At 37.9% G+C, this 23,093-nt stretch overlaps 1 protein-coding gene across 1 annotated transcript in view; it reads right to left on the bottom strand.

Moving 5' to 3' along the window:
• Positions 1-22,789, bottom strand: part of clcn1a (chloride channel, voltage-sensitive 1a) — a 31,781-nt gene extending 8,992 nt beyond the window's left edge. Inside the window, exons 1-14 of the mRNA XM_067411301.1 lie at positions 22,748-22,789; positions 10,819-11,107; positions 10,604-10,735; positions 9,894-10,022; positions 8,243-8,376; positions 7,991-8,068; positions 7,674-7,752; positions 4,216-4,341; positions 4,031-4,115; positions 3,470-3,571; positions 3,230-3,314; positions 967-1,122; positions 469-538; positions 34-144 (exon numbers count right to left, since the gene is read on the bottom strand). Coding sequence (XP_067267402.1) covers positions 34-144; positions 469-538; positions 967-1,122; positions 3,230-3,314; positions 3,470-3,571; positions 4,031-4,115; positions 4,216-4,341; positions 7,674-7,752; positions 7,991-8,068; positions 8,243-8,376; positions 9,894-10,022; positions 10,604-10,735; positions 10,819-11,044 — 1,513 coding nt within the window. The 5' untranslated portion in view covers positions 11,045-11,107; positions 22,748-22,789. The remainder of the gene's footprint in view (positions 1-33; positions 145-468; positions 539-966; positions 1,123-3,229; positions 3,315-3,469; positions 3,572-4,030; positions 4,116-4,215; positions 4,342-7,673; positions 7,753-7,990; positions 8,069-8,242; positions 8,377-9,893; positions 10,023-10,603; positions 10,736-10,818; positions 11,108-22,747) is intronic.
• Between the last annotated feature and the right edge of the window lie 304 nt (positions 22,790-23,093).

Raw genomic sequence — 23,093 nt, 5'->3', positions numbered from 1 at the left:
GGTGGATCGGAAGACGAGGAAAGGATGACTGACCAATGACAGCGTACCCTCCAGGGATGATGCGGTATAGTATTCCATCAAACAGGATACCGTGAGGAAAGAGAGTTGCCATGATCTCACCCACTAAACGACCAAATGCGGCACCTGTAAGAGGAACATCGTAGAATATTTGAGCCTAATGTACTATTGACAAAATAAAATCAGATAATCAAAATGAGGTAGGCTAATTTCTATAAGTGTAATGTTCATCGAAATACAGTATTTACAGTGTGACCCAAAAGTCTGAGACTACTAGTATCTCAGATGAATGTATGTTTGTATTCAGATGAAAAATGATTGTATTTCGTATTTTTCTAATGTAAAATATGTTCTTTTTTAGACCCTACTGTATGTTAAAGTGATCTTTAAATAAATCAGAATGTATCATAAATGGCAGTCTCCAATAAATGAATAATACCATTGACCTACCCAATACAAAGACAGGCATGAAAGCTCCAGACGGGATGGGCATTGTGGTGGAAACTGCAGACATCCAGAACTGTGAGATGAATAATAATGTTTTCACACGATTGCCTTAATTCTAAAATCTCTGTCAGCAGCGCAAGCACAACCTGTACGAGCCTAACTCAAGTGAAAAATGATTGCTTCAGCAGCTTCAAACCTGACAGATGGAGGGAGATAATGACTGTCCTGAATAAAAGCAGGTTTCATTGAAGCCATCGACTGGCTACTGACATGATAAAGCCAGTGTCAGTGTGTGGTACTTTTTTCTAGTGTTTTAAAGGGAAAATTACTTTACTTAAAAGTTTGTTGAATGGCAGTAATGCTTTATGCTAGACAAAGATAAAGTGAAAAAAACAAAAAAAAAAACAGTTAAAGAGTAGAGAAGGACCTTGAGACAGTGAAGACAAATAGCAGAAGATTGATGGAGGACAATGTGAACAAGAGAAATTTAAAAGGACCGACCTTCATGATAAAGAAGAGAATAAGAATGACAAAGATGCTGACGTCAGGATGAAACCACACAGCAGAGCGACCGAGACCGGGCGGGAGAGGGGAACCCCATATTTTAGTCCAGGTGAAGTTATCAAACAGAGAGTTAATGCACTCCCTGGGCATCAGCTGTGGAATAAAACCATCAAATTCACATTTCAAATCAAATCAAATAATATATTTCAAAAATTCAACCAAACTATGACATTATTTCAAGATTGTTTGAATGAAAAATGTTTGAATGAAAGACCATAATCAATCAGCACAGTGGTTTTCAACCTATGTGACTCCATGGCCCACCATTCTCCACAACAATAGCTACTGTAATGGCAAAGTTTTTAAAACCTATTTTAATTGGTGGACGCTCCTTGTTTCTGTGCATTAAAGTTCAAGATTCCAGAAGTTTCAAGAGCTGTTCCACGGAAGAGGATTAGGGCCAAGCAATAATAAAAAAATAAAACCATCTCGAGATTAAAGTTGTTAAATTTCGAGAAAAAAGTTGAGATAAAATGTTGAGAATAAATTCATTAAATTATGAGAATAAAGTCATTAAATTACAAGAAAAAAGTCGTTAAATTACAAGAACAAATTCGTTAAATTACGAGAACAAATTCGTTAAATTACGAGAATAAATTCGTTAATTTAGTTCTCGTAATTTAATGACTTTATTCTCAACATTTCATCTCAACTTTTTTTTTGTAATTTAATGACTTTATTCTCAACATTTTATCTCGACTTCTTTCTCGAAATTTAACGAGTTTTTTCTCGAAATTTAACAACTTTGATCTCAAGATGGTTTTATTTTTTTATTATTGCTTGGCCCTAATCCTCTTCCGTAATGTTCTTTAGTGTTCTCACTCTTTTTAAATCAATTAATTTCCATGATTTTTCCAATTGTTCCAGATTGTTCCAGGATTCTTAAAAATATTTTTTTACTTAAAAATTAAACCTGCTTTAAAATATATTAGAGCTTGGCATAATGTATACTCATTACAAAAATGGCCATGGGAATCCTGGTTCCCTTTAGAGTGGAACTCGACGCTGCATCATGGCGATGACTCTATGGGAACGCTTCCGAGTTGGAGTTCCTTCAAGAACATCTTCTCAGCAGGGCTCCAGCTACCTTAAAGGTATACATGGCTGCTGTTTCCGTTAGCCACATGTCTTTGGATGGACTCTCGGTTGGGAGGCACTGCTTGGTGTCTCGGTTCTTGTGTGGCACCAGACAGTTGAAGCCTATCTGCTGTTTGTGAGTTCCCTCCTGGGACCTAGTATTGGTCCTAGGAGCCTTAATGGAAGCACCATTTTTTAGTCCTTGGATTTAATCTCAGAAGAGATGGGACTACATTCCAAAAGTACCTTCTGCAGCTCGTCAGCTGGTCACTTGGCAGGCTTTCTTTCCTTTCTTTCTTACCTCATGAGACACTGGAGCAAGAAAGCCTCAACATGCTATGTCCGGTCCGTCCTCTAAGGATCTATGTCCACCGCTCAGGCCAGTGGGATCCTCTCAGCTTCTGGTATGCTTTGTTGGTCGCAAAAGAGGCAATGCGGTCACCAAGCAGCGCTATGTCGCATTGGATTTCAGATGCTATTTTCAGGTGCTCTCCTATGAAGCACGTGAAATGGCTTTGGCTCAAAGAGTCAGGCCCACAATAGGGGTGTAGCATCTTTCAAAGCTCTTGCAAGAGGTTCACATTTATATGATGTTTGTGCTGCTGCAGGATGTTCCTCTCCGCACACATTCATCAGGTTCTTTGGATTCAACCCCAGGATCCCGAGTACTTCAGGGCTGACCCAAGTCCAGTCAGAACTCAACAAGCGTCTGTGCCTTTACACAGCCTTGTGGGCAGGGTCTGTTACCAGCTCACGCAGAAACATTCACATAGCGTCAACACCATGATGCAGCATCTTGTTCCCCTTTCAGGGAACCAAGTTACTTATGTAAAAGAGATGTTCTACAAAGACAAAAAACAGTTGTTGAGGGGGTGAATTCATATGTGAAAATATGAAATATCTTTCTTGCTTTTTAGATGTTTTAGCTTATTTTCATGCTTGTTTTGCATTATTTTAATTCATTTTAAATAATCTCAAGGCCCCTCTGGAAGTTTGCTGAGGCCCCCTAGTGGCCCTGGCCCCCTGGTTGAGAACCACTGCATAAGAGGATGATCCTAATTTTTTAGTTATCAGAATGAACATAATTGTACAATTAATTGTTAACAAATGTTCCTAAACTGACCTCTCCAGCCATGAACTGCCCAAAGCCTGGAGGGAATGTCAGTGTCGTAACCACTAATGTCACAACAGCAGGGAAAATCAGCCGGCTGAGAGAGAAAATATGACACATATTGCAAGTACTTTGTTTATAGACTCATTTTAAAGATTTTGATTACAGCAAATTAATACTTATTAATAATGCTACAGAAGTTAATACTAAAGGTAATATTGGCTGTTATCATTTGGTGCTTTTTTCTCTTACTGTTTTGTAAGGAATCGTGTAAAAATGTTAGGTCTTCTCATGAACAGGACAACTTGACGGTTCAGGTAAACAAAGAAAGCTCCTAGAAACCCACAAGAAATCCTGTGGGTCAAAAAGTAACAAAGACAAAAACGTACATATTATTTTAGCGATCTAAAAAAATAAATAAAAAAATTATAATTCTGGCCTTTTCAGTTTTATAATAACACAAGATTATTAAATAGACAGATACACTGAAAGGATGATACATTGCTGAATTGTTTCTGATCAATGTGAACACATTGAATATGAATAGAGTACATGAATATAATAGTCTATAATAGAATAACTTTGTCAAAACTTTTAGCAAAAGATGATATTTCAACAAATCAAATATAATACCAACATCTGGTCACTTTGGTTTGGTCAGCTGACAATAATACAAAAGTGCTATGTGCTCAGGTCTGCGAGTGTCTCAAGGGTTATGAAATGGCACACGCACGCACACACGCGCGAACACACACACAGCTTCAGAATTGTGCCCTCACCACGAACGGCACGCTTTCGCCCCCGCGCTCTCACCCAATAATGGCGAACGCTGGAAGCTCTTGAAGGTCGAAAGGAAAATCCATGCGGAAGTTGGTGCGGAAGAGAGCAGTGATGGTTACTGAAACAATATCAATAGAAGAGAAACGTCATCTCATCTGACATATGATCATCTCAAGGCTGCTAAGACCTTCATTCAGGAATATTATTTAGTATCCCACCTGCATCCTTATTGAACACAGACAGTACTCTGAAAATAAAAGCACTGAATGTAGCAGCAAAGTAGCCCCTCCAGTAGTTTCTCACAGCAAAATAGGTTGATGTAACTTCAATGCTGAACAAAACACCTGGATAAACAAACATTTTTTTAGAAGGGTTTACTGTCATCTACAGCAGGGATTTTCAAACTTTACCAAGGACCACAAATATAATGATAAAATAAGAACATTTAAATTTTTTTTAAAAGTCTATTATGCAGATCAAGGCTGCAATTATTTGACAGTAATATTGTGAAATATTGTAAAAATTAAAATAACTTTTCTATTTGTAATATATTTTTAAGAGTAATTTATTCCTGTGATGGCAAAGCAAAATGTTGGTGCTCAAGTAATATTTCTTATTTATATTTTTTTCAGGATTCTTTGATAAATAGAAAATTCAAAAGAACAAAAATTATTTGAAATAGAAATAATTTGTACCAATGTAAAAGTCTTTGCTATCACTTTTGATTGATTTAATGCATCCTTGCTGAATACAAGTATTACTTTCTTGAAGAAAAAACAAACAAAAAACAAACAAAAAACAAACAAACGGACAAAAATTTCCTGACCCCAAACTTTTGAACAGTAGTCGGCCTGTATCTTAAATTAAGTATATTTCCCTTTTGAGGGAATTCGCACTGCGTCGTATGATGACACTTTGGGGAACGCCTTCAGCGTGACAGTGTCTGAAGCACGTGTGCAACTAGTCCACTCCTGATTGGTGCTGCTTCACCTCATGACAAGTGACGGCGTGATGTGGAAGCTATAAAGGGGGCTGGCGACACAGCAGTGTCTGCTTTCTGATCTTCAGCAAATGCTCTGTGTGTGTCAGTCCTATTTGGTGTTTGTTTGTCTAGTAGGCCAAAAGAAAAAGTTTTAGAAATGGCGAGTGAGCAGAAATTTAGAAAATGTGTTCCTCCCTGCCGGGCGGAGATACACACAAGTTTTTTTGTGAGTTGCATGCACAGTCAGCTCTCGAACTCCTGCCTGGCCGTGTTTGATGAGAGCAGCCAAGCTTTTGCTCCCTGTGGTTCAGGTCCCATGGCTGCTGAGGCAGCCCGGTGCCTTTACTCATGGGGATTGCAGATGGAGCTAGCGGAGGAGCTCGAAATGGCTTTGCCCCTTTCTCAGGTCTCAACTGCTAGCTCCAGCGTTCAAATTCGGGATATGGAAGCCTGCTCTATGGCTTCTTCCACCCTAAATGAGAGCTTGGTGTTGGGTTTGTTCAGCTCCAAGGAGGTGGACATTATCAGCATCGAAGCGGATGATTTGGAAGACTTACCAGCCCTATCCCCACAGTATAAGGAACTAGTGAAGGCTATAACTTGAGCCATGGCAAAATTAAACAACGATTGGCAGGCCCAGAAGCGGGAAGTGCAAAGGAATAGTAAACTTGATGAGTGCTTCCTACAGTCAAAAGCACAACCTCTAAATCGGGGCTTAACATTCTTTCCAGATCTCCACACCAAGTTGTGGAAATCCTGGAAATGGCCATTCTCTTCTCATCTATTAAGTCCCATGGTTCATAACTATGCTTCAATCGTGGGGTTTAAAGAGAACGACTATGGGATGATGCCCAGGGTAGAAGAGACATTAGCTGCTTATCTCTCCCCTGATGCTGCGTCATCCCTTAAAGCCCCGACTTTGCCCACCAAGCCATGCTGTACAACATCTTTGCTGGTTTACAAAGCGTATAAGGCTGCAGGTTAGGCGGGCGCTTGCCTACATACTATGGCCATCTTGCAAGCGTACCAGGCCAACTAGGGACCTGAATGAGTGTGACGGTTTAGAGCCCGACGCCATTTAAGAGCTGTGTTTGGCCACTGATTTTTCTCTCCTTGCCACCAAGGAGATGCTGTGCCATCAGCCACTCCACAGCAGCTATGGTGGTTATGGAGAGGCATCTTTGGCTGAACCTCTCAGCCATCAAGGAGAAGGAGAAAACCTTCCTTCTTGATGCCCTGCTGTCACCTCCTGGTCTCTTCAGCGATGCTCTAAACTTGGTTGTTGAGAAATTTCAGGAGGCAAAGATGGCAGCATTTCAGAGGTTCATCCCTCCTCACCACAGGTCCCAGGGAGCTGCTGCCAGGGGGCAGACCGAACCATCGACATCAAGCTTATTATACCAACAATAACAAAAAGAGAGTGTTGCTGCTCGAGCCACTTTCGCAGTCTTCGCTTTATGGTGCAGAGAGCGTCTGTCAGACCCAGTTAACTGCCCAGTGGCTTCAGTGCTGGAGCTCCTTTAAGACTGTTTTTCTGCCTGTCTTTCCCCATCCACAATTAAGGTGTACGTGGTGGCCATAGCTGCCTTCCATGCGCCGTTAGATGGTGGGACCCTGGGGAAGCACCACCTTGTAACTTGTTTCCTTCATGGCACTCTGAGGATGGAGTCCCAGCATGGGATCTAGCCGTGGTACTAGAAGGGCTGTCCCTGGCACCCTTCGAGCACTTGGACTCTGTATCTGACAAATGCATCACTCTAAAGATGGTGTTCTTGCTGACAATCACGTTTCTTAAGAGAGTAAGAGATTTACAGGCTCTGTCAGTTGCCTCCTCCTGTCTGGAATTTACTCCAGGTAGAGTGAAAGCTATTCTTCACCTGAGGCCGGGTTATGTACATAAAGTACCCACTAATGTGGCCAGGTCCGTAGACCTTCAGGCCTTTCATCCTCCTCCTCATGTGTCGCCGGAACAGGAGAAGCTACAGTTACTCTGCCCTGTTAGGGCCCTTGAGGTTTATGTCCAGAAGACTGCTCAATGAAAGTGTCATCATACAACACAGTGTCTCGTTCTGTTCTCAGGGAACCAGGGTTACAGTCATAACTAGAGACATTTTTTACTCCAATTGTTCATTCTTTGTTAGATTTATACTTAAAGTTTGACAGTGATGTTTAGACATTTTAGTTCAGACATGAAACTCTAGAGGGTGCAGGCTAATAGGTCCTTTACATTCTGCAATCAATTACATCATTAACACATGGCACAAGCTGATTGGCCTCTGCTAATCCTGTAGCCAATGAGATTGCTTGCTCAACATTTAAATATTCTGCTCCATTGTTTGCTGTAATCTAGTCCTGCAGCATGCTATCAGAATTCCTCCGAAACCCTCCACCTCCCCCAGATCCACCTGCCTAGATCTGCTACGGGATTTATGTATGTCTATTTATGCAGCACCAACATATATTACATGCTTAAAGCAACATGTCTGTATATCTATTAGCAGCTGCAAGTCCATAATTGCTTTACAGCAGCAAAAATCAACAGCTGCAGTAGTGTAGCAGATCTTGCTCGCCAAGACCAAAACATTGCCATATATATTCAATTACATGCTAAAATTATTCAGTGTTCTCATGTTTAAAATACTGATTAAGATTAAGAAAAAGCTAGAAAATGCTTTATTACACCATGCACTTTACCTCCAAGAGGGGTTCCAAAACAGCATCCAACCCCTACAGCACAGCCCACCGTGAGGATGTCTGTATAACAATATGGGCTCTACTGACACAGAGGCATACAAAAAAAGGGAAGCAGACACAGTTGAAGGTAGAGGTGGGGGAAGGTAGAAATTATTCTTGGTAATATAAATGCCCTGGATGATAAATCAGCACTGTCCTCAAAAATAATGTGTAATAAAAAAACCCTGTCCTGTCCCCTGAAGATAAACGAGCATTCAGCATTTTATGAATGGAGATGCCAAATATGCATTGCAGGATCTCCATGCACTTCTGCTTACCTGATAGACTCCAGAGAAGAAAGACATAAACTTGCTGAGGACAGCTGCACAGATACTGGCTATGTGAACAAAAGGACCCTAAAATATAAAAATAGCACAGTTTAAAGGTTAGCGTCAGATGGGGATGAGGCCAGTCTAATTAACCCAACTGGCAGTCACATCCAGCAAATCATTGTACATTTTGTAAATATGAAAGGGCAAATTGTGCCCCTGTGTATGTTACATGAGACTGCAAAATCAAATGTGTCTCACCTCTTTGCCAACTGGCATACCACTACCCAGGCCAGCAGTGAGTCCCACCACCTTCGCAATAAATGCCTTGAGTGTCAAATACTCCTTCAGCACAACACCTCTGAGTATGGTTTTCAGCTCTGGAATACCAGAGCCTGAGGGAAAAAATAAGAGTTAGAAGAAGAAAGAAAAACGACAAAATAATCAAATGAATTATGAAAAAAAAAAATCAATGTGAAAGGTCTGTAAACAAATTTAAATATGATAATGAATATGAATCACACACATTACTGTATATAAAAAAAAGACAGCTGAAACTGATCATGATGTAATCTGCAGCTCTGTTTTCCAACCTCTTTCAACGACACCAAACCAGAGATGTGTTCCAACTTGTACTGTACTTCTTTAAAAAGGGACTCTTTCTGTTTGGTTTATGGCTACGACTATGGTAGTAAGAATATAGAATCTAATTTTGAAATTCTGGAAAGCTTTGTAATAAGTGGGGAATGTACCAATAAAATGTAGAAAAAAGGGAACCAAAAAGAAACCGATTAATTGATATATAAGATATATTTTGATTCGTTACTTAAAAGTCGTCATGAAATCAAAATTGACAATTCTTGTTTTTTTATGGAATATTACTACATTTATTATAAAAGATTTATCTGTGTACGTCATCCGTGTACGAATGTACCAATCAAATGTAGAAAAAAGGGAACCAAAAAGAAACCGATTAATTGATATATAAGATATATTTTGATTCGTTACTTTAAAGTCGGCATGAAATCAAAATTGACAATTCTTGTTTTTTTTATGGATTATTACTACATTTAGTATAAAAGATTTATCTGTGTACGTCATTTTTTTTTTTTATTCACATGCCCTCATGAGCTCCCCCTTTTTGCAAAATATCTTCTCTGATGACGTTTTTTTTTGGCATGAAGGCGGGACAATCTGTCACTCATATGACATCGATCAATAGCAAACTACAACCATCCAATCACATTTTTAAGACCTGCCCTACATTATTTAATGTAGGGCATGACTTAAAATTATGTATTGTCTGTTCAGAGCTACTAATGCCCTACATTTACAAGTTTCAGTTTTACAAGATTAGAGAAAATCACTCCCTGTAACCTGCATAAGCACCAATGGTTGGGAATAAATGATCTGGATGAATAAACCAGCAGGTGGCATTGTTGAGTAGTAAACAGTATGAAGCAGTTACAGTAGCTGAAGAAAAGGAGAATATGTGGCTGGTATGTTTGAGGCTCAGAATACAGTAAAGGTGCTTCCAAGAGACGGACACAGTGTACATAGACACTTTAATGGAAACCGAGATTATATAAAAAGGCAAGATCTAAAATTAACTCACTAAGCACCTAATGTCAGCAAAGAACTAAGTATGATTTTTAAACACAGGCATTGTGAGAAGTGCCATTGGCCACAAAAGGCGGAAAAACTAAATGATTCCTTTGTTATAGGAACAAAACTATATGTTTTAGTCTCAACAGGTGAGACAAAAATGTAATTTTAAACCCTGGGTAAAGCTAAAAGATCTGCAAAGAATATAAATAGGATATAAAGAAAAAAAAAATGAAAGAATATAATAAAATAATATACAAAATATATATATAAGTTAAAAAAAAGTGGGAACAGTAAGACTACACACCAATGGCCTGAGGAGCGACCAGGTGACAGAAGAGGGAGGCAAACAAGATGAGCACCATGGGATAGAAAACCCAGACCAGGTACTGCAGTGGGATGTTCCCCCTCAACTCCCCATAAAACCACTTATAGGCTGAGAAACACAAAGAAGGACAGAAGTGATGGCACGTGTGAGGTAGAGAAAGAGGAAGACAAAAGCAAGCCATGTGGAGAAGTTTTAGAAATGAGAATTGGAAAAACATGGAAAAGTCACAAATGTATATGGATTATAACATTTGCAAGAATAGAACGGGTTTTCAAATGTTTCAGCATGGACCTTAGGACAATATCTTTCAAGGGACCCCCTTTATAAAATATAAATAATATATGAAAAATATATACATAAAAATATGTATATAAAATAAAGAAATAATATATATATAAATAAAAAATATATAATATAAAAATACCCATTTTACACTGTGAAATATTAATATGTAAAATATTACATTTAAATTATTTGCTAATTATATTTGAATATATTTTTCTAGATATATTATAATATTTTTTGCAAGTGCTAGAACTCCAATTTTAAAACCCTTGAAATAGAAGACAGAAATAAGGGAAATTAAATTTGACTTTGAATAGCTACAACATATAAGCAAAATTCATCAACAGAATAATGAGGCAAATAAGAAGGAGGCGGTAGGTGGGGAATTCTGGGTAGTGTAATACCTTGTAGACTCTTGGCACTAGCATAATCCATGCTCCAGCTAACCAGTGCCATGGTAATACCCAACAACACCAGAAAGATCCAGTCTTCTCCCAATTTAGAGATGAGGAACTTCTGTACTCGTGCCACGCAGTCTGGGAAAATATTACAGTTTATATCAGATTACAAATCTCAAACATATTTCATATATCCTTTTGCAAGGCTCATTATTATTGACCTCTGCATTTGGAATAAGAGCGTCGTTTCTTGAACGAGGAGGTGTGGCCCTGCTCCTCCTCCTGTCTGTCATGAATGCTCCCTATCTCCAGGTGATGGTGGCTGTGACGGCGACTTCGGCTGTGACTCCGCCCATGGTGACTATGATGGTGGTGCCCATGGTGGTGATGTCCATGGTAGTGATGTCCATGGTGGTGATATCCATGCTTTTTTCGCTGTCTCTCCATCAGAAGGCGAGTGGCTTCTCTCCGCTGGGACCCACCAGGGTGCTCTCTGTACTCTCCATATAGCTGATAACAGAAGAAATAAAAGGTTTTTTTTGGTGAACTATCCCTTTTGATTAAAACTAAAATTACAAGAAATAAAATAAATGTTAAATGTAATAAAGTAAAACATTTTTTTTTTCATTTTTCATTTCATTTTCATTCATTTAAACTGATGTACTAAAATAAACTAAAAACTAAATACGTTCATCCATCCAGTTCTGTCAGGTTGGATGGTAAACGTCATTTTTAGGTCTCTCCAGAGATGCTCAATTGGGTTTAAGTCAGGGCTCTGGCTGGGCCATTCAAGAACAGTCACAGAGTTGTTGTCAAGCCACTCCACTCTGCCATAAAGCCCCAACTGGTGGAGTACTGCAGTGATGGTTAACTTTCTACAACTTTCTCCCATCTCCCGACTACATCTCTCGAGCTCACCCACAGTGATCTTTGGGTTCTTCTTTACCTCTCTCACCAAGGCTCTTCTCCCCCGATAGCTCGGTTTGGCCGGACAATCAGCTCTAGGAAGGGTTCTGGTCGTCCCAAACGTCTTCCATTTAAGGATTATGGAGGCCACTGTGCTCTTAGGAACCTTAAGTGCAGCAGAAATTTTTTGTAACCTTGGCCAGATCTGTGCCTTGTTCGACCAATTCGGTCTCTGAGCTCTTCAGGCAGTTCCTTTGACCTCATGATTCTCATTTGCTCTGACATGCACTGTGAGCTGTAAGGTCTTATATAGACAGGTGTGTGGCTTTCCTAATCAAGTCCAATCAGTATAATCAAACACAGCTGGACTCAAATGAAGGTGTAGAACCATCTCAAGGATGATCAGAAGAAATGGACAGCACCTGAGTTAAATATATGAGTGTCACAGCAAAGGGTCTGAATACTTAGGACCATGTGATATTTCAGTTTTTCTTTTTTAATAAATCTGCAAAAATGTCAACAATTCTGTGTTTTTCTGTCAATATGGGGTGCTGTGTGTACATTAATGAGGGAAAAAATGAACTTAAATGATTTTAGCAAATGGCTGCAATATAACAAAGAGTGAAAAATTTAAGGGGGTCTGAATACTTTCCATACCCACTGTATATAAAAATCATATAAATCATATATTTCTTTTGGCAAAAACAAATAAAATACTAAAACTGGAAATGAAAATGGATAATAAAATAATAAAAACTAATTCAAAATATTAATAAAAAAATGTAATAGTAATATTGATATAAACAAAACTGGCTTACAGTTACCAGGTAATATTATTTCCTTCTGCAACACACAACCTCTTTAGTGCAGATATGCAAGACAAACCACTGTTATCCTTTCAAATTTGTCCAAACAAAATACATTTGAGAATTATTTGTATGTGCTTTTAATATAGCTTTTAATATTCCTCACCAGTGTGTCACATTAACTTTTTTCTTTGGGAAAGTAAGATATCACCCTCATCTTCAAAACAACATGATGCACCCGAAAGGTGACAGAAGAGAGGGAGTCCAAAAATAGAGGAAAATCTTCTTGACATGCTTCGAGTAAGTCCACTGGCGGAAGAACTGTAATCTACATTTAGATTTATAACCATATGGATAAGATCCAGACACCTGGAAAACACATTTCTTCAACACGTGTCTTCATTCCCACGATTTCTCTAACACACACATGTGTCTGGTTCACTATCCTTGTAGGGACTCTCCATAGACGTAATGGTTTTTATACAGTACAAACTGTATATTCTGTCCCCAAACCCTAACCCTACCCCTAAACCTACCCATCACAGAAATTTTTCACATTTTCAAAAAAAACACTTAGTATGATTTATAAGCTGTTTTCCTCATGGGGACCAAAATATGTCACAAGAAGGTCAAGGATTTCAGATATTTTCATCTTTGTGGGAACATTTTGTCTCCATAACGTATGGTATACCTGAGTCACACACATGCACACACACACACACACACACACACACACACACACACACACACACACACACACACACACACACACACACACACACACACACACACACACACACACACACACACACACACACACACACATGTTTGTTTTTGTGAATTGTGGGGACTTTCCATAGACTTCAATGCATTTTACACTGAACAAACTGTACATTCTATCCCCCTACCCTGCCCCTACCCCTAAACCTAACCCTCACAGGAAACTGTGCAAACTTTTACTTTTTCACAAAAACTCATTCTATATGATTTATAAACCCATTTACATTGTGGGGACCGCTGGCTGGTCCCCACGATGTAGGTGAACTCAGGTTTATATTACATCATGGGGACATTTGGTCCCCACAATGTAATATAAACAAAAGCACACACACACACGCACGCACGCACGCACGCACGCACGCACGCACGCACGCACACACACACACACACACACACACACACACACACACACACACACACACACACACACACACACACACACACACACACACACACACACACACACACACACACACACACACACACACTGTGATTTGCCCTGAAGAAAAAAAAACAAAAAAATCTATTAAATGAGACAGATAAATGACAATTTTAATTTGTAAATCTGTTATTCTATAAACTATTTAACAAAAATCCTAATGATAGGGACAGAAAATTGGATTGGGATATAATGTTGGCTGAACCTGTGTGCCTGTGAGCATAATGATGGTGTTATGATTAATTTATTTAAAAGCTTTTAACCTAGTATGAAACAACTTTTACACACTTTTCTTTACATCAATAGCAAGGCCAACTTCAACTTGTATGTAATATACTGTAATTTGTAATGTCGACTTATGGCCTAATAAACGTTATTTGCAGTAAGGAAGTGAAGATGTAAAGAATTAAATGTGGATCTGACAGAAACGTTAATAAGCAAGTTAAGAAATGTCTGTGGCTCTTTTTGTTCAGTTTATTAATTTATGCTTAGGCAATGTCTCATACACAGTAATTTTAATGCAACAGAACCATGTAATTGCTGACAGCAGCAAATATAGTTCCCTTTTGTGGGAACTATCGACGCTACGTCAATGACGTAGTGTCTCGTTCCCTTACTCAGGGAACAAGGGTTACATCAGTAACCCGAGACATTTTTCCACATGCTAAATCTTATACAGCTGATGAATGAATCTCCTTTTAGAAATGTAATGATTAAATAAAAAAAGGTAGATTTCAGTCATCTTGAGAATAACATGAGATGAAGGTTGAATCAAATAAAAGTGATAAACATGCAGAACGGCATTTATCCTTTATCAGCCCAAAGAAACACTTTCTGACCAACACTGCAGTACTTCTAATGTTATTGCCTTTTTACCTCTGACAGCGCGTGTCAGAAATGAAACTCCCATTACCATATCTGAATTACAGCTCCTGAGGCTTCCTCAGCACTTTTACACACAGTGATATGAACAGTAACAATAGCATCGATTTTATCATATCAATTTGAGCCCGAGTCATCATGCTTCAGAAGTGTTTGCAAAGTGCCGAAAAATGAAGAATGCTGAAAACAGGGTCTTCTCAACATGTTCAAAAACACAAACCGCAACACAAACTCTTCCAAGCCTCAGCTACAACTACAGTGTTTGAAGGCGGGTCAAAGTAGATGTTGTTCACAGGCAGCCAATAAAGACCACAGGCTGGCATTATGCAAATTTGTTACAAACCTACGTAGATTTGTGCAGGAAGTAAGACTGGAATTACTGACGACTCATTTTATGCAGTTTAAAATCGGTTCTTTCTTTTGGTACACAATAACTCCATTTATCATGCGCTTTGTAAAATTTGTAGACGTTTTACATTCACAAACAGTTATATTACATACTACATGACAGGTAATATCTGAAAAAAACATAATATATACAAATGAATATATATACATTTAGTCCATTTGCTCACCATTTAACCTTACTGCTATCTAGGAGTGACAATTAAAGAGATCTCATTTGTGACTTTAGAAATAGCTATGAGCTAATCTATTATAATATATCAGGCTTAAAACCATTCCTCTGTAGTTTACTGTTTTTCAGAGAATATTTAACTTGTGTCTGTATTTATTACAAGTTACAAGTCTCACTTTCAGCTTTGGTATGGGTCAATGTAGATGATAGGTTTATCATGTATCTCTCTTCCTCATAACACATCTCTTTCATTCTCATTCCACGCATCTATCCAGTTACTTTCACCAGTTCCCACAGTACATGTAATCCCTTGCTTTCTCCATATTTCACCCCCTCCTTCCCAGTCTGCTTCTACACCTACAGGCTTCTACACCCCCCCCCCCCCCCCCCCGACCCCCTGTCCGCCATAGATTGGAACTACCCCCTTTCTATCCAGGGCCTGTAATACTAGCCGGCGGGTTAATAATAGCTTTGGTGTGACCCAATGATCACAGCCACACTTCCCCACACACCTCTATGTGGATCTTTCTTTCTTCCAATTTGTTCATCTGTCTCTCAAGGACTCCCAAGGAAATGTTGGAAACCTATTATCAGACAACACTGTCATGCTAACTAGCACTGGATTACTAGCAGCAAATGTAGTGCTGAGGCAATGTGTGCAGCTTATGCAGCATATGTTAATCACTATCATCTACAAATAAGTGATTCATATCAGAAAGTGCTAATGTGCTCAAGCTAAAGTGTGCTGGAAGTTGTGTTTGGTGGCATTCTGCTGTGCTTTAGGTCATGCTGATTGCTGTATGGGAATGCTATGAAGGCAATTGTAATGGTGTCGTCACATGATGTTATGTAAAGTCATATGTAATTCTGTTGAAGGTCTTCTAAAATAGACGTTCTTCCCATGCTGTGATGACCACACTTGTCAACATATCCCAATATGCCAGGCCATTCTGTTGAGGCTCTTTCATTCAGTAACTTTGCTAAATGTACACTTCAACAATACAATGCAAAATAAAATAATTAAATAAAATGACTGCGTGTGTGAAACGAGAAGTGTTGTTAATAAAAATAAAACTATTCAAAATCATTTCCAGTAATTGAAATTAAATAAAATATAAATATAAGATGAAAAACTTGCCTTGCATCTAACAAATACGTCAATTTAAAGGTGAAGTACTGAAACCAAAACAGAAATAAAAATAATTTTAAGCTAAACAGACATTAAAAATAAAAAGCACATAACAAAATACAGCTAAAGCCCTGTTTGCACCGTCTGCGAATAAACAGCTTGAGAAGCTCCTGTGATGTTGGTTGCAACAGCAGCTATTTCTACTGAACTATCCAATTATATCACATGATCAAAGTCTGCTCATTTACATAAAGTTGAACTCTCAGAAATCAAGAGAACAAACAAAAATGAATAACTTCAAGTTGTTTGTTGCTGCAAATCACTGTCAGTGTGAAGCACTCTCTATGTGACCCATAACCCAAAATATGCTTATTGATAGAACATTTACACATGTTTTCTCATTCAATCAATGTTGAACATACTGCTCAATAAATCACAGTGACATGACTCATAAAAGATGACCTCAACTGCATACATAAGAAAGCAATACTACCTTGTTTATAATACACTCTAACCACACTGATGCTCTCCTATGACAGGCTGGGTTTAAGGGATACATTCATAATTTATGATTGGGTTTCCACTTACACTACCATTCAAAAGTTTGGGGTCAGTAATTAACATATTTATTCAGCAAGGGTGATTTAAATTGATCAAAATTGACAGAAAATACATTCACACAAAAGATTTCTATTTCAAATAAATATTGTTCTTTTGAACTTTATCAATCAAACAGTCTTGAAAAAAGTATCATGGCAGCACAAACACATTACTGTCATGAAACTCTAGATGGCACAGGCTGATAGGTTCTTAAAGGGGTATTCCATAATTTACTCACCTTCAAGCCATCTTAGGTGTGTCTTTCTTCATTCAGCAAACACACTCACAGTTATATTAAAAAATATCCTGGCTTCCAATCTTTAAAATGGGAGCGAATGATACGTGAGATTTTGAAGCCCAAAAAAGCACATCCATCCATCATAAAAGTAATCCATACGGCTCCAGGGGGTTACTAAAGGCCTTCTGAAGCGAAGCAATGCATTTTTTAAGAAAAATATCCATATTTATAACTTTATAAACTGTAATCACTAGCTTCCGGTAACGGCCTCTGGAGACCCCAACATCCTGAGTGTACATTCAAAATGAACAGCACATAAGGGTTAATATAACTCAGATTGTGTTAGCTGAAAGAAGAAAGCCATACACCTAGGATGGCTTGAGGGTGTGTAAATTATGGGATAATTTAAATTTTTTGGGTGATAACTACCCCTTTAACTCAATCTGCTTGCAATCATGTCATACTCAATAGGGCACAGCTGAGTGGTTCCTGCTGTTTCAGTAGCCAATGAGCTCACTGCTCATAGCATTGCAGCATGCTTAAAGGTGCCATCGAATGAAAAATTGAATTTACCTTGGCATAGGTAAATAACAAGAGTTCAGTACATGGAAATGACATACAGTGAGTCTCAAACTCCATTGTTTCCTCCTCCTTATGTAAATCTCATTTGTTTAACACTAGCACTACCGGAATTCTATAACTACTAGAACTGCCAATAGCGGCCATTTTGACTGTTCATACCAGACAGCAGTGAATGTCATTTTTGTCATGTTATATTTACTTCAAAGCTTCTATGGTCATGTTTTATGAAAAATGTGGGGTAATTTAAGCATACATAATATAATATGTTCGTGATATTATTGTGTAAGAGCTACTAGACCTCCCACAAAAGTACATGCCGCAATTTGCTTTCCGCAATTTGCATCCGGCAAGCTGGAGATCAAAGTTTTTCACCGCAGTTAAAATGTTGTTTTTGAAAGTCAAAATGTCAACAAATATAAAATGAAGCAGAATATTTTGTTAGATAAAAACATATTGTGAATTTTGGAAATGATTACATCTGTCTTTATTCAATACATTTTGACTTTTGGAGTTTACAATGCTTTAGCATTATCGGAAATATTTGGACCACACGAATTGGAAACAATTTTATGCAGCCTCTAATGAAATCTAGAAAATCTTTTTTTACGAACCGGAATTATCTCTGAATCACTCTCAGAATCAGTGTCAGACGAACTGTCAAGAGACCAAGAGACATCGCTCTCTGCTCCTCCATCAGACTCTGCATCATCAATGTTCTCAAGCAAGGATAAAACCTCAGTGACAGTCATTTTCTTTCTTGTTGCCATTTTGACGGTAAAGCTAAGTTTTAGCTTAGCAAAAGCATACAAAACTGCCAGAGAAAGGTTGCTAGGCAACAGCTACGCACATCTTTAACGGTGTGAAAAAGCGCTGAGGAGATACAACGCCTGTAATATGTGCGGTCAAATTGACCGCTATGGCCATTCAAGGTAGAAATACTCTTTTGTGTTTTGTAATTTTAATAAAATAACAATGTTAAAATAAAATTTACATTAATTTAAGAAAAGTCATGGAACTGTAGTTATATGGGTTTTATTAAAACAAAGTTATTACATTGCAAATCTTTAAAACGGTCAAAATGACTGCCTTGGTAGTTCTAGTGTTAAAAGACCTCCGAAAAACAGGCAAATCTCAACATAACACTGACTGTTATGTAACAGTCGGGATCATTAACATATACGCCCATCGTTTCTTACTGTATTCACGGAGAAAAGAGTCGTCGCTATTTTCATTTTTAAACCCTTAAAGTCTGTATAATTCATAAACACAACTTCATTCTTTATAAATCTCTCCAACAGTGTGTAATGTTAGCTTTAGCCCGTTAGCCATGGAACACAGCCTCAAACTCATTCAGAATCAAATGTAAACATCCAAATAAATACTTTACTCACAGGAATCGATGCATGCATGCAGCGTGAACGACGAACGCTTTGTAAAGATCCATTTTGAGGGTTATATTAGCTGTGTGAACTTTGTTTATGCTGTTTAAGGCAGAGCTCGGGGGCGGGGGAGCGGGAGATTTAAAGGGGCCGCGCACTGAATCGGTGCATATGTAATTATGGCTCAAAATAGGCAGTTAAAAAAAATGATTTAAAAAAATCTATGGGGTATTTTGAGCTGAAACTTCACAGACACATTCAGGGGACACCTTAGACTTATATTACACCTTTTGAAAAGGGGTTCTAGGGCACCTTTATAAAACCATCCACCGTTCCCAGCTCCAGGGGCGGAGCTGCCACTCTAAGAAAAAAAGCATTGCCACCCCAGATTTATCCCAGCATAAAATATAAATTTAAGAAGTGTTTTCTGTATTGCATTTAAGCAGCTGCACTTTAATACAATGACATCAAGGTGTACCATGAAAAAAATCTGCTGCATGGCTGCTCACACTGTGTAGTCAGCTTCACTAAAACATGACTCTTATGAACAGGTTCTTTTAGAAGAATCAAATACCAGTGTAGCTGAATTCAAAAACAAATTAACTGCTTTTTCTTTATTTATATATAGTATTATTTTCCACAATGCTTCTCATTGTTTATTTTGACATGCGCCGTGTACCATAACTATTTGGGGCGCATGGATTCTAAATGAAGATCATCCCAATCACAAAAACTAATAGCAGAGTTAGGTAAGAATCTAACCTTTAACTAGATGGGCATTTTTATTAGACAAACTTTATGATGGCTTGACAAAGTTTTTTTTTTTTTTTAATTTAAAATAGTTTGAAGGTCAGGATATACAGAGAAACAGATAGTTGGGTGTTCTGGGTTGTTGATCAAGTGTTGCTAGGTGGTTGCTAGGGTGTTCTGGGTGACCTTCCATAATGCCCACATAGACATTTCCACCTCAGTTAAGAAGTGTTCAGTCTCAGTGCTTTGATATTTTGATATTAGTTCACCCCAAAATGAAATTTTTGTCATTAATTACTAGTTACGGGTTGTTCCACACCTGTAAGATTTTGCGTTATTCAAGTTAGGTTGAGCTTCTGCTTATGTTCGCTGATCAATGTTTACATTCGAGTAAAATCATAAAGTCCATTATCTTCAGAAAACTTGGACTAAACAGCTCGATTCATATGGATTAGTTTTCCAATCTCTTTATGAAGTTTTTGAAGCATCAAAGTGGAAGTTACAAAGCTTTGTGTCCTCAAAAATATCTTAATTTGTCTTCCGAAGATGAAAGAAAGTCTTACGGGTGTGAAACGGCATGAGGGTGAGTAATTAATGATAGAATTTTAATTTTGGGGTGAACTAACCCTTTAAACTTGATGCACTAAAACTTGTGATTTATATATCATCCAAGTAGCCTGCCTCTTTTCTATCTCATTTCTGTCTAGTAATGATAGACCTACTCTAGCAAGCTCAGAGACATTTAGAATGTGTTGATGTATTTAATAGATAGTGTCTTGGTGCCCTGAATATTCATATTTTGTTATTAGGGGCCCAAACACCTAAGGTGAATTGGACTCCTAATAAATTTATGGAGCTAACTGGAATTTCTAAACTATCAACCATTTCATCTCTAAGATGTAATCTGTGATATTAATGTTGTCCACTAGAGGAGGAAACCACAGGATAAGGAATATTTTAAGCCTAAAGTTTCCATCACTTTGAATGGAAATTGATCTAGTTCAATCATGTCTGACAACTTGAAAATATGTTTTTTAGGGTCTATAAAAGTTAAACATTTAATGATCTATAAGCATTTCACAGATAGTACAATATTTGTATAATATGGTGTACTATCTGTGAAATGCTTATAGATCATTAAATGTTTAACTTTTATAGACCCTAAAAAACATATTTTCAAGTTGTCAGACATGATTAAACGATTAGAGAAAATGTTGTCTTTTTCAAGATAATATACATTATAAAATCTCTATAAAACACCATTGACATATGAATAATAAAACAAACACTTACTTTAAACTGCAAGCTACACATATTATAGAAAAAAAAACAAAGAGAAAAAAATGAAAAGGGCCTTAAGATAAATGCTTTAGATAAACTTTGGAGCTGGAAATTATATATTCACATTCATTTGAAACTGACCTGACATATGACATGTGATTCATCTAAATTTAAATGTTGAATATGAGTCCACACTTACACCACACATATTATTATCACATGCCTTATGACAGTAACATTTTTGACTTCTTATTTAATTTCACACTAACAGTAAGTGTTCTCGTTTGAAAGTCAGTTGGCTTTTTTGTCAGCGGTGTGTTTCATCAAACCATAACTTTCAGTGAAAATTCAAGTTGGACTTTTCTCTAAAAAACACATCATAAGATTAATTTCAGTTAGATCGCTAATCAACCACAGAAGCCATTGGTGCTTGGACCCCGATGATGGCTGCATGTGACTATATTTTGTTTTTAATTATAGTATAGTTGTAGTATAGACGATATAGTATAGATGATTAAATATAGATTATTGAATGCTTGTTTGCTTTGGTTTTGCCACCCCTCACAGTCCTCATGCCACCCCCTTGCTACCCAATAAAATAATTTCTAGATCCGCCCCTACCCAGCTCCACCTGTATAGATCTGCTATGGATAATTCATGTATGCTATTTTGTATAGCAGCAGCATGTCTTACTTGCTCACAGCAGTGTGTAATGTATGTATTGGCATTAGCAAGTCGCGTACTTGCTCTGCAGGAGCAGCAATAAACAGTAGCAGCAGAAGCGTAGCAGATCTATTCCAAGACCAGACATATCAACATATCATATCCATTACCATGCCAAATACTCTGAGAGTTGTCATGACAGAACTGTTTTCAACATGAACAATAATAAGAAATGTTTCTTGAGCAGCAAGTCAGCATGATTTCCGAATGATCATGTGACACTGAAGACTGGAGTAATGATGCTGAAAATTCAGCTTTGCCATCACAGGAATAAATTACATTTTAAAATATATTAAAATTCGTTATTTTAAATTGTAATTTCACAATATTACTGTTTTCACAGTGTCAAATAAATGAAGCCTTAGTGAGCATAAGAGACTTGTAGTTTATGCAATTTGGGTGATTTTTCAATTAGTCTCGTCTTTAAATCTAGAGAAAAAAAAATATTTATATTTCTTCTATTTGTCATCTATGTTAAAACAATTATCACATGTCTCTGATTATGGTTTTGGTCAACCTTTAAAAAAAAAAAAACTTTTTAGAAAAAGTGCAAAGTAGACTTTCCCTGATTTCAATACTTTCATGCAGAGAATTTAAAGGTCATGCTCAAAACAGAAATTAAGAAAAAGTGATTAAAAGAGACTTTAAATCTATTTGTTAAATTCTTATGACCTATACTTCAAAACTAGAATGACTATAATAATAACAAAAAAATTGTAGAGTCGTTTTAGGCGACAGAAAAATTCCATAATTGAAGAATCGTTCATTTTTATAGAATGGACTGGGTTTTTGTCTTAAAGAAAAAGTTATTCAAAGAACAAAAAGAGGCAGTACAGACCTCCTCAGATAAACGAGAGATTGAGTAAACAGCTGCACTTTCCCGCGAGTTCTGCAGCAGCATAGTGACTCAGTCAGTACAGATAGAAATATACAAGTCATGCAGAGATTGTGCAACATCTTTGACATCATAAGATTTAAAATGACAGAAGAACAGCAAATCACAACTGCCTAAAGTGTACCCAGAAAGAAGAAAGGGTGAGGGAGATAGAGAGAGAGAGAGACAGAGACGGTGACTGACCACGGTCTGCTGGTATCTCAGAGCCTTCCTTTGCGACGCATCTGCGGCCATTGACACACTGTCACTGACCCAAAAATAAACCGCCTGTCTGTCTTAGCATTCCCACCCTGGGGTGGCACGGACTGAGGGAGAGAGGGCAGACGCAAGTTCTCTCGCTCGATCTCTCTTTCCTGGCTTTACACATGCACGGCCATCTCTCACACACACCTTCTCATGTGGTGCAACACAGCAGTCCAGTTGCCTAACTAAGCTCCGCGTGCATACATGGGTTTATGAGGACGTGCGTGTGCTTGGGGCACGGACATGCGTTTGTGTATGTGTGTGAGAGGTTGTGAGTTACAAAGAG

This window comes from Chanodichthys erythropterus, chromosome 15 (genome assembly GCF_024489055.1).
Source record: "Chanodichthys erythropterus isolate Z2021 chromosome 15, ASM2448905v1, whole genome shotgun sequence".
NCBI lineage: Eukaryota > Metazoa > Chordata > Actinopteri > Cypriniformes > Xenocyprididae > Chanodichthys > Chanodichthys erythropterus.
This window is presented reverse-complemented; position numbering and strand designations above follow the sequence as displayed.